The 21,525-nt window shown below is 41.5% G+C and overlaps 1 protein-coding gene across 1 annotated transcript in view; it reads left to right on the forward strand.

The window, feature by feature from the left end:
- taf2 (TAF2 RNA polymerase II, TATA box binding protein (TBP)-associated factor) overlaps positions 1-19,349 on the forward strand; it is a 134,940-nt gene extending 115,591 nt beyond the window's left edge. Inside the window, exons 23-26 of the mRNA XM_078397120.1 lie at positions 4,368-4,597; positions 7,607-7,759; positions 8,829-8,934; positions 17,285-19,349. Of these exons, the coding sequence (XP_078253246.1) occupies positions 4,368-4,597; positions 7,607-7,759; positions 8,829-8,934; positions 17,285-17,550 (755 nt within the window). The 3' untranslated portion in view covers positions 17,551-19,349. The remainder of the gene's footprint in view (positions 1-4,367; positions 4,598-7,606; positions 7,760-8,828; positions 8,935-17,284) is intronic.
- The last annotated feature ends 2,176 nt before the right edge of the window (positions 19,350-21,525 follow it).

Genomic DNA, 21,525 nt, shown 5'->3' on the forward strand with positions numbered 1-21,525 from the left:
TATAAGATAATTAGGGGATTGGACACATTAGTGGCAGGAAACATGTTCCCAATGTTGGGGGAGTCCAGAACAAGTCAAGTCAAGTCAAGTCAATTTATTTGTATAGCACATTTAAAAACAACCCACGTTGACCAAAGTGCTGCACATCTGACTAGGAAAAAAAGAAACATACAGTGGCAGGCAGCCAAACACAACGGCGCGGCCATCTTGAACAAAATGTTAATTCAAGGGGCCACAGTTTAAGAATAAGGGGTAGGCCATTTAGAACGGAGATGAGGAAGAACTTTTTCAGTCAGAGAGTGGTGAAGGTGTGGAATTCTCTGCCTCAGAAGGCAGTGGAGACCAGTTCGTTGGATGCTTTCAAGAGAGAGCTGGATAGAGCTCTTAAGGATAGCGGAGTGAGGGGGTATGGGGAGAAGGCAGGAACGGGGTACTGATTGAGAGTGATCAGCCATGATCGCATTGAATGGCGGTGCTGGCTCGAAGGGCTGAATGGCCTACTCCTGCACCTATTGTCTATTGTCTATTGTGACAGTGGTGTAAGGATTTTGTATCTTCAATGGTTCTTCATTTTCAACATTCTCTTTCCTCTTGCTTCCTCCATTGTAGCTTCCTCATATGGGCGAGCACTGCATTTTATGTGGGTACACCAAATGGGACAATACATTGCTTGTTGTTCCCTGTGCCGTGTGTGTCAAGGTTGAAACTCTTCAGGATGTTCGAAGAGGGTGTTGGAATCTCCCTTTCTGTCCACCATGTGATTATTTGCCCTCAATCAGTTATCCATAAAGTAATAGCTCTGGTGTTTGGTCATCAGACATTCTACTAATTCAGTTCAGTCTGAAGAAGGGTCTCGACCCGAAACGTCACCCATTCCTTCTCTCCTGAGATGCTGCCTGACCTGCTGAGTTACTCCAGTATTTTGTGAAATAAATACTTCGATTTGTACCAGCATCTGCAGTTATTTTCTTACACTACTTAGACATTCTACTAACACTCCTACTGATCCACCTGATCTGCGTTTGTTTCAATAATGCATAAATGCTGGGGATATTTTTTTAGGAGCATAATCTGTGTGTTCTGAATCTTGTCTTCCCACTGGATGTGAAGTATTCTGTACTGACAGGTCATTTAGAAGTGGTAAAACTGTCTGACATGTCTGCTGCACATTTTGTCTCACAAACATAGAGTAAGGTGGGTGTGATAACAGAATAATACACTTTAAGTTTGGTCATTAGGCTGATTCCTTTTCATTTCCACATTTACTTAACCGCACAAAAGTAGAGGTGGCTGTAATTGTCCTTTTGTTAACTTGTTATCAATGTTGTCTGATCTTTAGAGAGTGCTGACAAGGTATATGAACTTGTCCCATACTGAAAGTCTCTGAATGTTCACAAGGATGTTTGGCTGTATATATGAGCCGGTTGGTGCATGTTGGTGATCATTTCTTTTTTGTGCTATTTGTGAGGCCAAACTTGCCACAGGCACTGGGAAATTTGTCCAGTTGCCCTGCATATCAGTTTCTGAGCTTGCATTGACTGCAGTCATCAGCAAAACAGAAGTCCCTTAAAGTGTTTCTTTAACTTTTGACTGAGAGACTCCTTACGTTAAAAAGAACATCAACAATCCTGTATGTAAGATTAGCTAGATCTTTCTCGGGCAAAGGAATCTGCACATGTTTTTGGGAAAGATGTATCTGACCCTCCAAATGCTGATCATTTTGATCATTCATCATTACCAAATGCTGGCTCTTTGAATGAACAGGACAAATTATGATTCAGCCTAATTTGGTTGAAAATCTGTCTGGGAACAAATCTTTAGTATTTCTGTACTACTAATGTCATTCCCATGAGCTGGTGGCCAGAGAAACGTAGCTCACACCAAAAAGTCTATTTAGGCCTTGCAGAAACATATTTCTGAGCTCTAATCTGTGAAAGGCAGCCCTGAACAATTTATGAATAACGAAAACATCATTATTTTCAATTATTTCCATATTAGTAGTTCATAAAATGTAGATCTCATAACCTTGGATAGTAAATTACATTTTGGTCATTAGCTGGACATTTGCAGGAATTGGTCCTGAAGCTGTTGTTTCATTTTCAATACAGGCACTCCCTCAGTTGCATAGTGGGCGACTCACGTAAACGAACTTATGTAAACAATTCGCAATAGATGGTTCCGTTTCTTGAATGACCTGTGTTATTGCAATGGGAGGATGGCTTGGGTTCCGTGTCTGCTTCATAGATAGAAAAGCATTGTCTTGGCCAGCTGCTCTTCCAGTTTTGGCTGCTGTCTGTGCGACATTGGGAAGACGAGCGAGAAACAGAAAATAGGAGTAGGCTATTCGGCCCTTCGAGCCAATATGATCCTGGCTGATCATCCAGAACTAATACCACATTCCTGCTTTCTCCCCATGAATGAGAATGAGGGAGGCAGTGGAGAACAAATGCCAGCCAAGTTGGAAATAACTTCCTACCTTCTTCACCAGCCACCTCACCATCCAGTCGATGTGACTATTGTTGTGGCTCACGTTGTAGTCCCTCGCTGACAACTCTATCTTCAAGTTGCCACCAACAGGACTTGCTCTGTCTCCTAAATGATTATGCCACTGCTGTCACAGATTTCATCAGTAAGCATGTAGAGGACCACGTCAAAGAAGACAATTCGAGTTTTCCCCAACCAGAAACCATGGAAGAACTATGAGATCCACCCCCTGGCAAATCCAAATCTTGGCATTCAACTTGGACGATCCTGAACGTACATGAAATTTATGTACGATCTTCGTAAAACAATCATGGACACCAAAGGAAAATTCTAAACCAAGATAGAGTTACAGAATAACTGCATGGATATCTGCTGTTGGTATCCAGCCTTGCATTCTACAATGAGCTGAAAAGTGAAGTCCTGCAGTATCATAGCAACAACGCATTCCTCAGTGTATTATATACCCTCCCTGACAGTCACGGAAGTACCTGTACCCATGGTCACCATCACAGCTGTCAAATCGTTTTTTCTGGGAATAAATCTGTGGAAAGCAACTGACCTGGATGGGGTCCCCAGCCAAGTGCTCAGAACCTGGCAGGTATACATGCAGATATCCTTAACCTCTCCCTATTTCATTCTGTTATTTCCACCTGCTTTAACAAGAAACGCAAAGTAGTGTGCCTTAATGATTACAGTCGAGTGGCTCTGACATCCACCATCATGAGTATAAGAAGATAACTGCAGATGCTGGTACAAATCGAAGGTTTTTATTCACAAAATGCTGGAGTAACTCCGCAGGTCAGGCAGCATCTCGGGAGAGAAGGAATGGGCGACGTTTCGGGTCGAAACCCTTCTTCAGACTGAATTGCTCATGAATTGCTTCAAAAAGCTGGTTGGGGCTTGCATCAATTTTACCCTCCTAGACACCCTTGATCCACTGCAATTTGCCTCGCCACAACAGGTTCCTGGCAGATGCCACCTCCCTGGACTTATTCTCACCACTGGGACTTCTGAATAACAAGGAACCTATATCAGAATTCTATTTATTGACTAGAGCTTCTCCTTCAACACTGTAATTACAACCAAACTCATGTACAAACTTCTGGATCAAGGATTCAGAAACCTTGCCTCTTCTCCCCTCTCCCATTGGGCAGGAGATATAAAAACTAAACAGCACATACCACCAGAACAGCTTGTTCCCCACTGATATCAGATTTAAATAGATCTCTCAAAAGCTCAGAATGTATTCCCAAGCTACCTTATTGCGGTCCTTGCAATTTCTTTTATCTGCACATTCACTGTGGCTGTTTTGCTACATTCTGCACTCTGTTTCCTCTCTCCTTTTGCACTACATGTTGCACTCATGCATGGTATGATATGCCAGGTTGCATGCAAAATGAAGTTTTTCACTGAATCTTGATCAACATGCCATTAATAAATCAATACCAATAGTTTGGGTTGATTAGCTTTCTTTGTGTAGGATGATTTAAAGAAATCATAATTTTAGGTACAGTGGAAGCTTCAGTGTTACAGATCCTCTGTAATGCGGAATAATACTGTAATCTGCATCCCATTCCCCATGTTGGAAACACGAGCAGGTCAGGCACTGTGGAAAGAGAAACAATGTTCACATTTCATCTTTGTCAGAACTGGGTACGGGAAAAAACAAGCTAGTTCGTTAGAGAAGGCAGGCAAGAAATGGGTCAAATAAAGGGAATATATTTATTTGAGCGAGACTGAATTAATTAATATGGCGTTTAGATTCAGATTATGCCTACTGCCTATTTCAATATTTTCTCTTTTTATTGTTTAATAATGTGCATATTGTGAATACCAATGCTGTAGATTATGGAAAAGATCTTTTTAAACGCATTTATTTAAAGGAACCTCCCACGACTGGAGACTTCGCTGTGATGCCGTGGACGTGTACCATACTTTGTTTGGTCTCAGCCGACCTTCTTGCCTTCCTCTGCCTGAGTTGGGTCTTGTTCTCAACTTAAAGGAAAAGAAGACTGTACTGAATCCTACAATCATTCCTGAGACAGGAGTAAATGGACAAGAGCCTTTGGGCAGTGCAAACGTGCATGGAATAATACCTGGCTTCCAGATTAATGTAAGCAAGTAACAGTATTTTCTAGGTTTTCTTTTCAGTAGTAATATATTCTACAAATCCTCCTTCGTGCATGTGCCTGTCCACATTTCCCTTGAAATTAAGTAGCCAGTTAAAAGTCAATTCATTTACATAAGGTCGTGAAACAACGTTTTCTCATATTCCAGCTTATGACATACTGATTATTTTGTACCATTCCTTCCATGAATCCATTCTATATCTAGATCTCCTTCATGCCTTTATCCCTTCAAATCACTATACCTTCTTAACCAAACTATTTCCCTACCCTCCCACCCCACCAATAAGTTGGCAATTCTGCTGTTAGTTGACTCGGCTTTAACCTCTGGATATCCCTATACCTCTTTCTCATCTGAATAACTTACTAAAATTTGTTTTCTTCTTTAGAATATAACACAAGGAAGCATTTTAGCCTATTGGGTTCAGGTTGGTCTCCTAGGGAAGCAATAAATATGAACTCATTCCCCCTCTTTTATTTCCTTGTATTCTTGCAAGTTATTCTTCCTCACATGTGTCTTATCAATTAATTTTTGATCCTTTCCTTTATTATTGAATCATAGCACAGAAATGAATCCTATTGGCACACCTGGTCCATATCAACCATGAATCTATCTCTGCTAATCCTATTTACATCCATTTGGTCTACAGGCTTCTACACCTTACCTATCCAAATGCCTTTTAAACAATGTAACTGTGGTTGCCACTACCATCATCTCTGGCACTTTTTTGTCATTAACTTACATTCAGAGGTAATTTACAGTAATCATTTAACCTCCTAGTATGTCTTAGCATATGGGAGGAAACCAGAGCAGTTAGATCACAGAAACAGTCACAAGAAGGAGGTGCAAACTCCACATCACAACACCTAAGTTCTTAGAGTTCTATGGCAGCTGCACCAACTGCTTTGTCACCATGCCATATGATAAACCGTTCCAGTAGATCCTTATGGGGATCAATCAATTTTTGTCTGGTAATGCTGAGGAGAGTACCTTGAATGATTATTTTTAAGGTAATATATATACTAGACCGTGGACCCGTTGGGCCCAAACCTCTCCTGCATTGGTGCAGCACCCTCTCCCTTCCCCCTCCCCTCTCGCTTCCCCCTCCCCCCTTCCCACTCCCCCCTTCCCCCCTCCCCGTCATTCCTTCCCCCTCTCTCCTTCCCTCCCTCCTCCCCCTCCCCCTACCTTCCCCATTCCCCTCCCTCTACCCTCACTCCTCCCCCCCCCACACCATCTATCCCCTCAACCCCCCTTATCCTCCCTCCTCCTCTCTCCCTCCCTAGGAGATAGATTTAAACTTTAAAATGTGAATAACAAAAAATATAACACCAATTTCAATGAAACTTCTTTCATTAGCACCACGTCCTCTGCATCTGGTTTTCTCGATGGTGAGTAAGGTGGGCCTAAAATAGTCACGCTGTTGTGTACCGTTTTGGCTGTAGTTCAGGAACAAACAAACAAGAGTTTTAGTATATAGATATTAAAGCCCCTGCCCAGATACTTACCCAGCAACTTTCGGAGATTTAACACCTGTCCCTGTATCTCCTCTTTGCCTCCATCCAGGGACCCCAGCAATCCTTTCAGGTGAGACAGAGGTTCCCATGCACCTCCTCTCACCACGTCCTCTGCGTCTGGTTTTCTCGATGTGGCTTCCTGTAAGCATAGACTTGGCAACCGTTTCGCTGAACACGTGCTTACTCCATGAAGGCCTACTGGATCTCCCAGTTGCTAACCATTTTAATTTCCCTTCCCATTCCCACACTGATTTTTCTTGAGCCACCTCCCATTGCCAGAGTGAGGCCACATGCACATTGGAGGCACAGCACCTCATATTCCACTTGGGTAACTTACAACCCAATGTTATGAACATTGAATTTCTCATTTCTCTCCCACACTCCTCCCTCTCTTCTGTCCCCCTTCCCCCCCAATTTCTCCCCTGGACGCCACCTTGACTCCCATCTATTTCTTCTCTCCACCCCTCCCTTCCTCCTGCTATTTTGCTCCCCTGCTTCACAATGTGTAACTCTTCACACCTGTCTCACATTTACTGTTCTTATCTCTGGCCTTTGTTCCAACCATCTGCCTATCAGAATATCCCCCTCACCTATTACCTTCCACTTTTTGTCTTACCTCTCCCCTTTCCAGCTCTCTTCCCTTTCCTTCTTCCCCCACTCCTACAATCATTCTGAAGAAGGGTCTCGACCCAAAACATCATCTATCCATGTTCTTCAGAGATGCTGCCTGACTTGCTGAGTTACTCCAGCACTTTGTGCCCTTTGATGTGTACTGCCACTTTGGGGTATCTTCTCCATGAGATCATTAATTAATCCTATTTCATTACATTGTACCAAATGAACAATAGTCCGGCTTCTGTACTCTTTTCATAAACCATCCTACAAGCAGCGTATGGATTCTACATTTAGGCTATCTTTGTCTATTTGATTTTCCAGTTTGCTTTAGATTATCATTGACCATGATTATCATTATATCTCTGGCCTCTTCTTCTGCATCTGGTGTGAAGGAGGCCCGGACAGAAACCGATGAGCTCCCATTGACTTTCCTTCCTACTTCTCCGTGTCAAGTGGATGAGAGGCTCGAAGTGGCTTCTTGTCTTTACTGATTCTCATCTCCAACCAAATAGCTCCCCAGTATAGGTTTCCTGAACTTAGATCATTCCTCTATATTGTAACGAGACCTCATTATTTCCCATTCATTTCTTTACCTTTTCCTGAGCTTCCATTTGTCCCTAAATGTTATGCAACCCTTCAGTACTCACACCCTAAACAATGCCACCCTGCAACCAACTCTGTTTTGTATATCAGATCAAACTTGTGCATATTTGTGTTGTCAGCTCATTTTCTTTTGAACACTATATGCACGTGGGTTTTAATTTTTGTTCTATTATAATTTACTTCAGAAGTAATTTAGCTGTGAAGCATTAACAGAGATCTTAAAATTGTATTAATATAAACTTGAATTCCTTCTTTCTCAGGAAGAGGAGCACCTTGCCATGGACGCTGTATCCGCTGCATTTGGGGTTCAGAGTGTGAAGAGAAAAGCAGAGACTCCACTTGGCTCCCCACTGGAACCTGGCCAAGTTCTGGAAAAAGATGAAGATAACAGCAAAGTTAAGCTTAAAATCAAAGTAAGCTGATTCTTTTGAATTAGAACAATTCTTTACCTTAATTGCAACTAGAGTATATTGCAGGGAACATCCAACCAGTTAAGAAAGGGAATGTTTTTCATTAGTGCCAAAAGTTATCAAAAACATACAACTATTAAATAAGTACAATGCAAGAAAAGGAAGGCAGGAAAAGGATAAAAAAAGTATTGAAGGATATGTCCCAAGTCATTATGGTGGAAGGCAAAAGTAATGATAGTGAGAATCTAAGAAAGGCATAAATAGCTGCAGCAAAGTGGGGGAAGCACAGGAAAAGCTGCAAGACTAAGGGTGAGGAAAGACAGGAGGATCCCTGTGCTACTTATGCAGCAATCCCCATCCTCCAGCAGCCCAGTTCCTCTTTCATTAGTTCTGCTGGAGTGTATGTCCAGCACTTGCAGCCTGAGAGAAAATTGAGAATTTTATGTTTTCTTAACAACTTTGTTGGCATCAATTCCTTGATTTAAACCGTTAATAATGATTGCAAATAGCAGAAGTCTTGCACCAGCTTACTAATGACGTAAAACCTGACTATTCGATGATGTTCTGTTTATTCTTGCTCTCTTTTGTTTGTCTGTTAACTAATCTTCAATACAAACAAATGTAATGTCTCCAGTTTTAAGAATCCTAAATGCGTAATAACCACATGTATGATATCTTGTGGTGCCTTATAAAAATCCAAATTTACCACATATGGTGTACAGAAATCTTTAATACCCTTTTTATGCCTCAACAAGCTCAAACATTTCTTAATGGTTTTTCCAAAACTACTTTTGCATAATATTGTGTTGGTGTTTTTAATTACATGATTTGGAGTTCTCTGAAATACAGACATAATAATAGATTTTATAATTGACATCAGCCTAAAGGAAAGGAAGAATATGAGATGGTAACATATGGTGGAAGTTAATCTGTCACCTTTTTGGTTTGTTTTTAGGAGCTGAACTGATCATTATAATTAATAAGCAATGACTTAAATAACATTTTAAATCCTAGCCATAACTATTCAGTTCTGTCATATTGAGGGGAATTTTTAAATTATTTTTCTTTTTAGTTTTCTAATTCTCAAGAGGATGAAGAGATTGACATGGACTCAGTTCACGATAGTCAGGCTTTTATTTACCATCAATTGAACATACTTGAACGACCGTCTACTCCAGGTAAGAGAAATTTTAAGTTAATAAACTAAATGTAGAAAAAGGGACCAGTTGTCCTAAGTTACGTTGGGAAGATAGCAGCAGTAGCAAGCAGCAGCAGTAGCAGCAGTAGCAGCAGCAGTAGCAAGCAGCAGCAGTAGCAAGCAGCACCAAGCTGTGTTGCTTGGGAAGTAGTGTGTGGGGATTGTGTGGGGATAGTAAGGAGTAAGACCTGTGTGATCTCCCGGACTAGTTTCGATCGCCTAGCTTGGGGTCGGAGAGGAATTTCCCGGATTTTTTCCCAAATTGGCCTGGGTTTTTTATCCGGTTTTTCGCCTCTCCCAGGAGATCACTCAGTTCTTTTGGGTGGGCGGTTGGAGCGGTTGGAGTAGCGGCCGGGCGGTAGGTTTAGTAACCGAGCGCGGGGCTTTGTTTGGAGAGTATGACTGCCAGGGCAGTTTTTTGTTCTGGGTGTCAGATGTGGGGAATCTGGGAGTCTGATAGTCTTCCAGACATCCACATCTGCGCCAGGTGTGACGAGATGGGGCTCCTAAGGGACCGTATTAGGAACCTGGAGCGGCAGATTGATGACCTCCGTCTGATCAGGGAGAGTGAGGAGGTTATAGATAGGAGTTACAGGGAGGTGGTCACTCCTAGACCACGGGAGGTAGATAAGTGGGTCACTGTTAGGGGGGGCAAGGAACAGAGGCAGGGACTAGGGAGTACCCCGGTGGCTGTACCCCTTGGAAATAAGTACTCCTGTTTAAGTACTGTTGGGGGGGACAGCCTACCTGGGGGCAACGACGGTGCCCGGGCCTCTGTCGAGGAGTCCGGCCCTGTTGCTCAGAAGGGTAGGGAAAGGAAGAGGAGAGCAGTAGTAATAGGGGACTCTATAGTGAGGGGGTTAGATAGGCGTTTTTGTGGACGCAGTCGGGAGACCCGGATGGTGGTTTGCCTCCCTGGTGCCGGTGTCTGGGATGTGTCTGAGCGTGTCCAGGATATCCTGAAAGGGGAGGGAGAGGAGCCAGAGGTCGTGGTACATATAGGTACCAACAATATAGGTAGGATAAGGGAAGAGGTCCTGAAAGGAGAATTCAGGGGGCTAGGAAGTGAGTTAAAAAAAAGGACTTCCAAAGTAATAATCTCAGGCTTACTGCCTGTGCCACGCGATAGTGAGAATAGGAATGGAGTGAGGTGGAGGATAAATACGTGGCTGAGGAACTGGTGCAGGGAGCAGGGTTTCAAGTTTCTGGATCATTGGGACCTCTTCTGGGGGAAGTATGACCTGTACAAAAAGGACGGGTTGCATCTGAACCCGAGGGGAACCAATATCCTGGCGGGGAGATGTGCTAAAATAACTGCGGAGACTTTAAACTAGTACGGTTGGGGGGAGGGACTCAAACACAGATAGCTAATAGGCAGTGTGTGAGGCAGGAGGCAGAAAAGGGAAACACTCAGACCCAATATGTAGGAGAGAAAGAAGGGAAAATAAATAAACTGAGAATAAGAAATGATGGGTCCCTTAAATGTGTATATTTTAATGCTAGGAGCATTGTAAGAAAGGTGGATGAGCTTAGAGCCTGGATTGACATCTGGAAGTATGATGTTGTGGTGATCAGTGAAACATGGTTGCAGGAGGGTTGCGATTGGCAATTAAATATTCCAGGATTTCATTGTTTCAGATGTGATAGAATCGGAGGGGCAAGAGGTGGGGGTGTTGCATTGCTTGTCAGGGAGGATATCACAGCAGTGCTTTGGCAGGACAGACTAGAAGGCTCGATTAAGGAGGCTGTTTGAGTGGAACTCAGAAATGAGAAAGGTTTAGCAACACTTATAGGGGTGTATTATAGACCGCCAAATAGGGAACGAGAATTGGAAGAGCAAATATGTAAGGAGATAGCAGATATTAGTAGTAAGCACAGAGTGGTGATTGTGGGTGATTTCAATTTTCCGTATATAGACTGGGAATCACATTCTGTTAAAGGGCTGGATGGTTTGGAGTTTGTAAAATGTGTGCATGATAGTTTTTTGCAGCAATACGTAGAGGTGCCTACCAGAGAAGGGGCAGTGTTGGACCTCCTGTTAGGAAATGAGATGAGTCAGGTGACGGAGGTATGTGTTGAGGAGCACTTTGGGTCTAGTGATCATAATGCCATTAGTTTCAATATCATTATGGAGAAGGTCAAATCTGGACCAAGGGTTGAGATTTTGGATTGGAGAAAGGCTAATTTTGAGGAGATGAGAAAGGATTTAAAAGGAGTGAAATGGAAATTGTTGTTTTATGAAAAGGATATAATAGAGAAATGGAGGATATTTAAAGGTGAAATTTTGAGAGTACAGAGTCTTTATGTCCCTGTTCGGTGGAAAGGAAAGAATAATAATTTGAAAGAGCCGTGGTTTTCCAGGGAAATTGGACACTTGGTTCGGAAAAAGAGGGAGATATACAATAAATATAAGCGGCAGGGAGTAAATGAGGTTCTTGAGGAATATAAAGAATGTAAAAGGAATCTTAAAAAGGAAATTAGAAAAGCGAAAAAAAGATATGAGGCTGCTTTGGTAAGTAATGTAAAAGTAAACCCCAAGGGGTTCTACAGATATGTCAATAGCAAAAGGATAGTGAGGGATAAAATTGGTCCATTAGAGAGTCAGAGTGGACAGCTATGTGCTGAGCCGGAAGAAATGGGGGAGATATTAAACAATTTCTTTTCTTCGGTATTTACCGAGGAGAAGGATATTGAATTATGTGAGGTAAGCGAAACAAGTAGAGTAGTGATGGAAATTAGGAGGATTAAAGAAGAGGAGGTACGGACACTTTTGAAGAATATAAAAGTGGATAAGTCTCCAGGTCCTGATAGGATATTCCCTAGGACATTGAGGGAAGTTAGTGCAGAAATAGCAGGGGCTATGACGGAAATATTTCAAACGTCATTAGAAACAGGGATGGTGCCGGAAGATTGGCGCATTGCGCATCTTGTGCCTTTGTTTAAAAAAGGTTCTAAAAGTAAACCTAGCAATTATAGACCTATTAGTTTGACGTCTGTGGTGGGAAAATTAATGGAAAAGATACTTAGGGACAATATATATAATTATTTGGATAATCAAGGCCTGATTAGAAACAGTCAACATGGATTTGTGCCTGGAAGGTCATGTTTGACTAATCTTCTTGAATTTTTTGAAGAGGTTACCAGGGAAATTGATAAGGGCAAGGCTGTGGATGTTGTCTATATGGACTTCAGTAAGGCATTTGACAAGGTTCCACATGGAAGGTTGATTAAGAAGGTTAAATCGTTGGGTATTAATAGTGAGGTTGCAAGATGGATTCAACAATGGCTGAATGGGAGATACCAGAGGGTAACGGTTGACAATTGTATGTCAGGTTGGAGGCCAGTGTCTAGTGGAGTGCCCCAAGGATCTGTGTTGGGTCCACTGTTGTTTGTCATTTACATTAATGATCAGGATGATGGTGTGGCAAATTGGATTAGTAAATATGCAGATGATACTAAGATAGGTGGAGTAGTTGATAGTGAGGTAGATTTTCAAAGTCTACAGAGAGACTTGGGCCTTTTGGAAGGGTGGGCTGAAAGATGGCAGATGGAGTTTAATGCTGATAAGTGTGAGGTGCTGCATTTTGGTAGGACAAATCAAAATAGGACGTACAGGGTAAATGGTAGGGAATTGAGGAATGCAGTGGAACAGAGGGATCTGGGAATAACTGTGCATTGTTCCCTGAAGGTGGAATCTCATGTGGATAGGGTGGTGAAGAAGGCGTTTGGTATGCTTGCCTTTATAAATCAGAGCATCGAGTATAGAAGTTGGGATGTAATGTTGAAATTGTACAGGGCATTGGTGAGGCCGAATCTGGAGTATGGTGTGCAGTTCTGGTCGCCAAATTATAGGAAGGATGTCGACAAAATGGAGAGGGTACAGAGGAGATTTACTAGAATGTTGCCTGGGTTTCAGCACTTAGGCTACAGAGAGAGGTTGAACAGGTTGGGTCTTTATTCTTTGGAGCGTAGAAGGTTGAGGGGGGACTTGATAGAGGTTTTTAAAATTTTGAGAGGGACGGACAGAGTTGACGTGGGTAGGCTTTTCCCTTTGAGAGTGGGGAAGATTCCAACAAGGGGACATAGCTTCAGAATTGAGGGACAAAGGTTTAGGGGTAACATGAGGGGGAACTTCTTTACTCAGAGGGTTGTGGCTGTATGGAATGGGCTTCCGGAGGAAATGGTGGAGGCTGGCTCGATTTTATTATTTAAGAGTAAATTGGATAGGTATATGGATAGGAGGGGATTGGAGGGTTATGGTCTGAGTGCAGGTAGATGAGACTAGGTCAGGGAGAATGGTCGGCGTGGACTGGTAGGGCCGGACAGGCCTGTTTCCATGCTGTAGTTGTTATATGTTATATATGTTATATGATATATGGGAATGTGATTGCCTTTTTATATGATCAGTTCACTCATTGTCCATGGACACGTGCACGTACACCCACACACAGACTGATTACATCAGTTAATATATTTGATTTAGGATTAATGTTTTTAGGACAAACAAAAAAATATCCTGAATTTCCAGGGAAATTTGATCATGGAAAATTGTATGGAATTAATTTCACAACAATTATTTTACTGAAACCCTCTACTCGGTCATGGATTTTAAGGTCAAAATATAATTGGAAAAATAAGTTTTTGTTTCAACATCAGTATATATTGGAACAAGATTTTGTTTATACTATCAATAATGAAACACATACTCATCTGCAGCATTTATTACAGACCAGTGAGGAGTTCGCCAGTCCATTGAAATTGCTTTAAACAGTAAACAGTAAAGATTGGCATTTCTTTGAACTTTAAACACTACAGACTTCAGATTTTCAAATGTAAGCTATTCAGACTTCATTTGCAAAATGAAGAACACGTCGGGACAGATCTTTAAGGGCCTGTCCCAGTTACGCGATTTTTAAGGCGACTGCCGGCGGCTGTCAAAGTCGTAGCAGATTGCCGAAATTTTCTTTTACCCTACGACAATGATCATGACAATGCCAAGTCAGGTCGATACAAGTTACTTTTTTTGTGAAACTAGCACTTGGCTAAGAGATTACACCGTCTTCGGAAACATCGCAAAATTCCCACGCTTACCTGACCGTCAAACTGTAGCCTCCAATCTACCTGTCAAATGTCCTGACGGTAAATAAATTGGTGAAACAAAACTATCTTCTAGTATCTTCAAATGCCTTTTCTTAATGTAATATTACGTGCTTCTAAATGCATCTGCGACAACCTAGCAAACCTGGGGACAGCATGCGACAGTGCTCGCAATAAGCTATGATACCTGGCGGCAAGCCAGCTGTCGCCGAGAAATTTCTATCTGGAAAATGTTTCCGCGACGCGCCGAGATCCGCTACGATTCATTGAAGACTCCTCACGATCATGCCAGCGACATCCCCGGCGAATGTTCGGCGACAGCCTAGTCACCGGCAGCCGCCTTAAAATCGCCTGTGGGACGGGCCCTTTAGTGTTATCCTTCTGCATTTGGGTGATCACTGTTCTTTGTTCCAGCATGGGTTCTGGCGCAGTTTTCCACTGGCAACTTGGCTCTAAGCAGTTGGCTGATGCCCATTGCAGCATTGGGATTGCCTCAGCACTGCCAGTCAGATAGACATTCAGGAATCACTTGAACAATTGGTGTCGGCCTTTTCATCCCAACCTCCTTCTCTGACTCTCATCTACATTCAAAGGCTGTTATGTTGTTCAAGTGATCTTTACCATTAAATCTTTTACTTGATGAACATTAAATGACATATGATTACATCAAGTTATTTTTCTTTCTCTGCATTTAAAATTAGCCTACCCAAACAATGAAAATCAATGAAATTATTATTGTTAACCTAAATTATAAAATTCCATCTGTTCACCTTTCTCCCAGACATTATTGATGCCTCATTCATATGAATAGTGGCTCTGCCCTGAGTTTCTGCTGGCGATAAGTTTAATCCAGCCCAAGAACTGGGGTACTTGCAGAAGATAATGTGTTCTATCAGAGCAACTTACACAACTCTGGAAGATGTCACAGCTGATTTAATCAGATGGGAAATCAGAAGACGATTACAGGGATTCACGATAAAATCCAATGCTAGTGATGGTGTTGGGATTGATGCTTCTTGTTTCACTATAGTTAATTTAAATGTTAGTGTAGTCATACAGCATTGAAACGCCCTTTGATTCAATTTGTCCATGCTAACCAAGATCCCCATGTACGCTAGTCCCATATGCCCATGTTTGGCGCATATCCTTTTAAACCTTTCATATTGAAATACTCATACAAATATCTTTTAAATGTTATTATTATACCTGCCTTTACTACTTTCACTGGCAGCTCGTTCATATTCTGAAATATTCTAGTTTATATGCAAAAAGGTTGCCCTCCGGTTCCTATTAGTTCTTTCCCCTCTCACCTTAAACCAATACCCTCTCGTTCTTGATCCCCCTATCCTAACTGATGATGGCCAATGTGTTCCAAGCCACCTTCACCACCTAATTTACTTGTGATGCCATTTTCAGGGATCTATGGACTTAGATTTCTATTCACCCCTGGCTTGCAAGTTCACTATGAAGATTCTGCCCCAAGTTTGATTTCTCAATAGACAATAGACAATAGGTGCAGGAGGAGGCCATTCGGCCCTTCGAGCCAGATCTCGTTGTACGTCCCCTGTTCCTAACTTGACACCATTCAGATAATACTCTGCCTTCCTATTCTTACCACCAAAGTGGATAACCTCACACTTATCCACATTAAACTGCATCTGCCATGCATCCGCCCACTCACACAACCTGTCCAAGTCACCCTGCAACCTCATAGCATCTTCCTCACAGTTCACACTACCACCCAGCTTTGTATCATCTGCAAATTTGCTAATGGTACTTTTAATCCCTTCATCCAAGTCATTAATGTATATTGTAAATAGCTGCGGTCCCAGCACCGAGCCTTGCGGTACTCCACTGGTTACTGCCTGCCATTCTGAAAGGGACCCATTTATCCCCACTCTTTGCTTTCTGTCTGTCAACCAATTTTCTATCCATGTCAGTACCCTACCTCCAAAACCATGTGCTCTAATTTTGCCCACTAATCTCCTATGGGGAACCTTGTCAAAGGCTTTCTGAAAGTCAAGATACACCACATCCTCTCCCCTGTCAATTTTCCTGGTTACATCCTCAAAGAATTCCAGAAGATTAGTCAAGCATGATTTCCCCTTCGTAAATCCATGCTGACTCGGAACAATCCTGTTACTACTATCCAAATGCTCCGCAATTTCGTCTTTTATAATTGACTCCAGCATCTTCCCCACCACTGATGTCAGACTAACTGGTCTATAATTTCCTGTTTTCTCTCTCCCTCCTTTCTTAAAAAGTGGGACAACATTAGCTACCCTCCAATCCACAGGAACTGATCCTGAATCTATAGAACATTGGAAAATGATCACCAATGCGTCCACAATTTCTAGCGCCACCTCCTTAAGTACTCTGGGATGCAGACCATCAGGCCCTGGGGATTTATCAGCCTTCAGTCCCATCAGTCTACCCAACACCATTTCCTGCCTAATGTGGATTTCCTTCAGTTCCTCCGTCACCCTAGGATCTCTGCCCATTAGAACATCTGGGAGATTGCTTGTATCTTCCTTAGTGAAGACAGATCCAAAGTACCGGTTCAACTCGTCTGCCATTTCCTTGTTTCCCATAATAAATTCCCCCGCTTCTGTCTTCAAGGGACCCACATTTGCCTTGACTATTTTTTTCCTCTTTACATACCTAATGTAACACCTCATGCTTATCTGAATTATACTCCATTAGCCATTCCTTGGCTCACTTGCCCAACAAATCAAGACCGTGCAGTAATTCTTGATAACTATTTTCACTATGAGACTACCTATCTTAGTGGCATCACCAAATATACTAACCATGCCTTGTATATTCTCATCCAAATCATTGACACAGATGATAAACAGCAATTGGCCCGGCACCAATCCTTGAGGCACAAAGCTAGTCACTAGCCTCCAGCCCCAAAAATACCCTTCCTCTGTTTGGTGCTATAACAATATTTAAGACATTTAGATGGGTACGAGGATTGTAAAGTTTTAGCGGGATATGGTTCAAATACGGGCAGGTTGGACTAGTGTAGATGGGCCATCTTGGATGGCATGGGCAAGTTGGGCCAAAGGGCCTGTTACCATGCTCTCTGACACCGCCACTTTCTATCATGAAGCCAATTATATACCTAGCTATGGATCCACTGCACAAATTTGTCTTGACTAGACTGTAGCTGCGACTGTATGTATATGTGCATGTACCATGACATATCCCTGTGTCTATTATTTTCACAGGAAAAGAAACTCCAGCTATAGAAACTGGCATGATTTCCATGCCAGCCACTCCGGTTCCTTCACTTGGTAAAGAATCCAGTTCGGCGAAACATGGGGAACACCATCATCATCACCATCATGAACACAAGAAAAAGAAGAAAAAGCATAAACACAAACATAAGCATAAACACAAACATGATGGGAAAGATAAAGAAAAAGACCTGTTTACTTTTGCAAACAGCCCAGCTAGTGGACGGTCGCTTAACTCTCCTTCATTTTCAGACTAAAGGAAAGGGTGAACTGTCCAAGCAGCCCTACAAACTAGGAAGAATAAAGAACCAAAACTTCTGTGCCCACTTTTCCTACAAACTCTATTGTATTAGGTAATTTACATGTACAAAATTTATAAGTATCTCAACGCTTATGTTTAATTGATCTAAACTACGGTTACTCCAGACTTGCTACCCTTGTTTGTTGCAAACTGTTTAAAATCAACTTCCTTTTCACTCCACCCCTTGCATTTCTACGTCTACACAATTATTCTTCATTAGCATATGAATGAAGGGGGTCCAGTGGATCGCTAGTACACAGAACTCTGCTATACATTGCACTCTCTGTCTGTTTTTTGTCCTGCACAGATGTGTTGGGGCAATGTTGTCCATTGTAAAATGAACATTATTGGTATTGAAACAAAAGCTCAAGCCAAAAATTATTTAGCAAGAGTAGTGCTCAAGCTTGTGTGTGACAGTAAATGGAATGTCTCAGAGCACCGTTGGAGCAGTAAATAAAAGATGGTGACTGCTTTGGTGGGATACACCGGAATGAGAGGAGAAAATAATTCTGATGGATCCTTGTTATATTGCATTTTCCTGAAAAGCAATGAAACCCAGTTGTGGAATGAATGGAATAAAATATGTTTTGATCTCTTCGCTTTTATGGTCTATTCAAAATAATGGAAGTGAACGCACTCTCCTAATTTCTTTGTTATTTTAAAAATTGTCCCTAAATTGCTGTCAACTGTTGCTGTTTTTCATAGGTATTTGTGATATTTTGTTCACTGATGATGGATTCACTGCTGATTCATTTACCTGCATCCAAGAACTTATGGTACATGTTATTTTAAAAGATAATGATTGTTTGTATTGCATATAACCTGGTTTTATACAAAAGCTATAGGGTCCATATGTTTATATAATAAAATATTTTGTCTTCATGTGATTTTGTTTGTTGTGAGTGCAACAAATGAGGAAATTAAATTATTTTCCTCATTGGCTAAATGTTTTTTTGCTTCATTGCCTTTTTATTTTATCTTAAATGTAATATTTTTAATATTTGTTAGTGAAAAATATTGTACAAGCCTTCGATTCAAATTTCATACTTTCCAATCTTGTTCCTCAAAGATTCCCACAGTGCAGTAAATAACTGCATCATATCACAGCAAAAGCAATTTCCCCACAAATCTTGATTTTTCAATACTCCCCCCCCCCCCCCCCCCCCCCCCACGCACACCAGCCACTTATAATTTTAAAATAAAATTTCTACTTTTTTAAAAGTATAAATGCCGCAGTTCTATGTATGTAATAAGTTGAACATTGGAATTCAAGAAGCCATCTCAAATGTTAATCATCGATTGAACTTGTCGTTTCTGAACAGTTGGGCGACATAGCTTAAAACTACCATTGAAAAAAATGGGAGTGTCGTATATGTTTTCTGAATCACGACAGGTTCAGTAAATTGCAGTATCATTTATTTAAACTTGCGCTTGGACCACAATATAGGGCTGTTAGAATGTCATTCATTTGTCAACAGGATCCAAATTAAACATTTTTAATGTTCTTGAATCCAGATAATAATGTATTTTAGTAAAGTTTGCTTGAATAATTTCTACATGTTTTGTATAGCTCTCTGCTAATTTATGTCTTGATTTGTTTAGTAGTATAGTTCAAATATCATGATTTGTTTTCCATTCATTATCTTAGCAGACTTATTATCTGCTCAGACTTAAGTGATCAGGAACTAAAACTTTAAGCTGTTTTATGCTTAATATATGTAACTTTGTAAATATGTTCTTATGCAGTGGGAATTATTAATAAACCACAAGATTACATTCTTAAGAAGGTTAACAAAATGATTTTATTTGGGGCATTTAGCTGTCTTCATGATGTTAAAATTCATGGTGTTACTGGTATAATGAAAGAGTATCAGTTTCATATGCTTAAAGAAACAGAAAACAGAAATTGTGAATATTCTGATCTTAATTTGGTCGTTTTGGAACTTTAATTTGGAAGTTTAATTTGGAATTTGGATATTTTGAATTTACTATTCAGATACTATTTTGAATTTATTATTCAGATACAAACTCCAAGAAAAATACAATGAAACTTTTTTAATGAACTTTAAAAAATAATTTCATTCAAATATCAGTGACATTATTTTGACTACTGACTCTCACAGCTATCTAGACTACATTTCTTCCGACCCTGTCACCTGCAAAGACTCTATCCTCTACTCCCAATTCCTCCATCTACACCGCAAGATGAGGTGTTCCATACCAGGACATCTGAGATGGCAGAACCTACAGACTTCATGAACTTCACTGCTAAGTTGCATCCTGCACTCAAATTCATTTGGACTATCTCCAACATCTCCCTTCTGTTTCTTGATCTCACTGTCTCCATCGTAGGAGATGACTCTCGACTGACATCTATTATAAAACTACCAACTCCCACAGCTATCTAGACTACACTTCTTCCCAACCTGCCTCCTGCAAAGACTATTCCCTACTCCTAATTCCTCTGTCTATGCTGCATCTGTGCCTAAGATGGAGGTGTTCCATCTGAGATGTCTTCATTTTTTAGGGAATGGATGTTTCCCCTCTTCCATCATAGATGAGGTCCACACACGGGTCTCATCGGTATCCTGGAGCTCTGCTCTTGCTCCCTGTCCCCCGAGCCGCAACAGGGACTGTGTCCCTCTAGTTTTCACCTTTCACCCCTTCAGCTGTCGCATACAGCACATAATCCTCCCAATATTTTTGCCACCTCTATAACAGGATCCGTCCACCAGCTACATCTTCCCATCTCCACGGCTTTCTGCAGAGACCGTTCCCTCCCTGGTTAACTCATCCCTTCCCACCCAAACCTCCCCCTCCCCAGGTATTTTCCCCTGCAACCGAAGGAGATGCAACACCTGTCCCTATACATCCTCCCTCGACTCTGTCCAAAGACCCCAACAGTACTTTCAGGTGAGGCAGTGATTTACTTGCACCTCCTCCAACCTCTTCTACTATATCCGCTGTTCCAGGTGTGGACTCGTATACCAGCGAGACCAAGCGCAGGCTAGGCGATCGTTTCGCTGAACACCTCCGCTCAGTCTACCTAGGCCAACGTGATCTCCCTGTTGCTAAACGCGTTAACTCCCCCTCCCATTCTCGCACTGACTTTTCTCTCCTGGGCTCCACTGTCAGTGAGGCCCAAAGCAAATTGGAGGAATAGCACCTCATATTTCGCTAGGGCAGCTTACAACCCAGCGGTATGAATATTGACCTCTAACTTCAAATAAGCCTTGCTTTCCCTCTCCAACCCTCGCCCATCCTAGTTCTCTCACTAGTTTCACTGTCCTCATGATTAAATTTTACTGATTGTATGCCTCGTCACCTTCCCCTCAACTAACAATGATCCAGTCTACATTTTTCATGATCAATGTCCCCTTTGATCTTTCATTTTCACACCATACCCTTCCATATCTCTGTGTCCCCTGACTGCAGAAGGCCCAAAATGTCACCCATTCCTCTTTCCAGAGATGCCGCCTATCCTGCTGAGTTATTCTGGCATTTTATTTTTATCTTCGCTGTAAACCAGCATCTACAGTTCCTTCCTACACTTTTTGTGTTTGATGTCAAATACAAAGTAAAGCTGTTAGTTTAACAGACTGATTATTTTATAATAGTCTCCATAAGACCAAAAATTAAATTTATGTACATTTCTACTCAGTGGGATAAGAGATCTTGTTTTTCTTGTATCATCAATCAATTTGAAATAATAGTAGGAATTATTGAAGGATGAAGGGATTGTGCAAAAAAATCATCTTAAGAATGTTTGTTCCATGGTGATATGTAATGCTTCGTCTATATACTAAAACTCTCGTTTGTTTGTTTGTTTGTTTGTTCCTGAACTACAGCCAAAGCGGTACACGATAGCGTGACAATTTTAGGCCCACCTTACTCACCGTCATCCCTTTGGTGCTAATGGAAGAAGTTTCAT

The sequence above is a fragment of the Rhinoraja longicauda genome, chromosome 4, assembly GCF_053455715.1.
Source record: "Rhinoraja longicauda isolate Sanriku21f chromosome 4, sRhiLon1.1, whole genome shotgun sequence".
NCBI classification, from domain to species: Eukaryota; Metazoa; Chordata; class Chondrichthyes; order Rajiformes; family Arhynchobatidae; genus Rhinoraja; species Rhinoraja longicauda.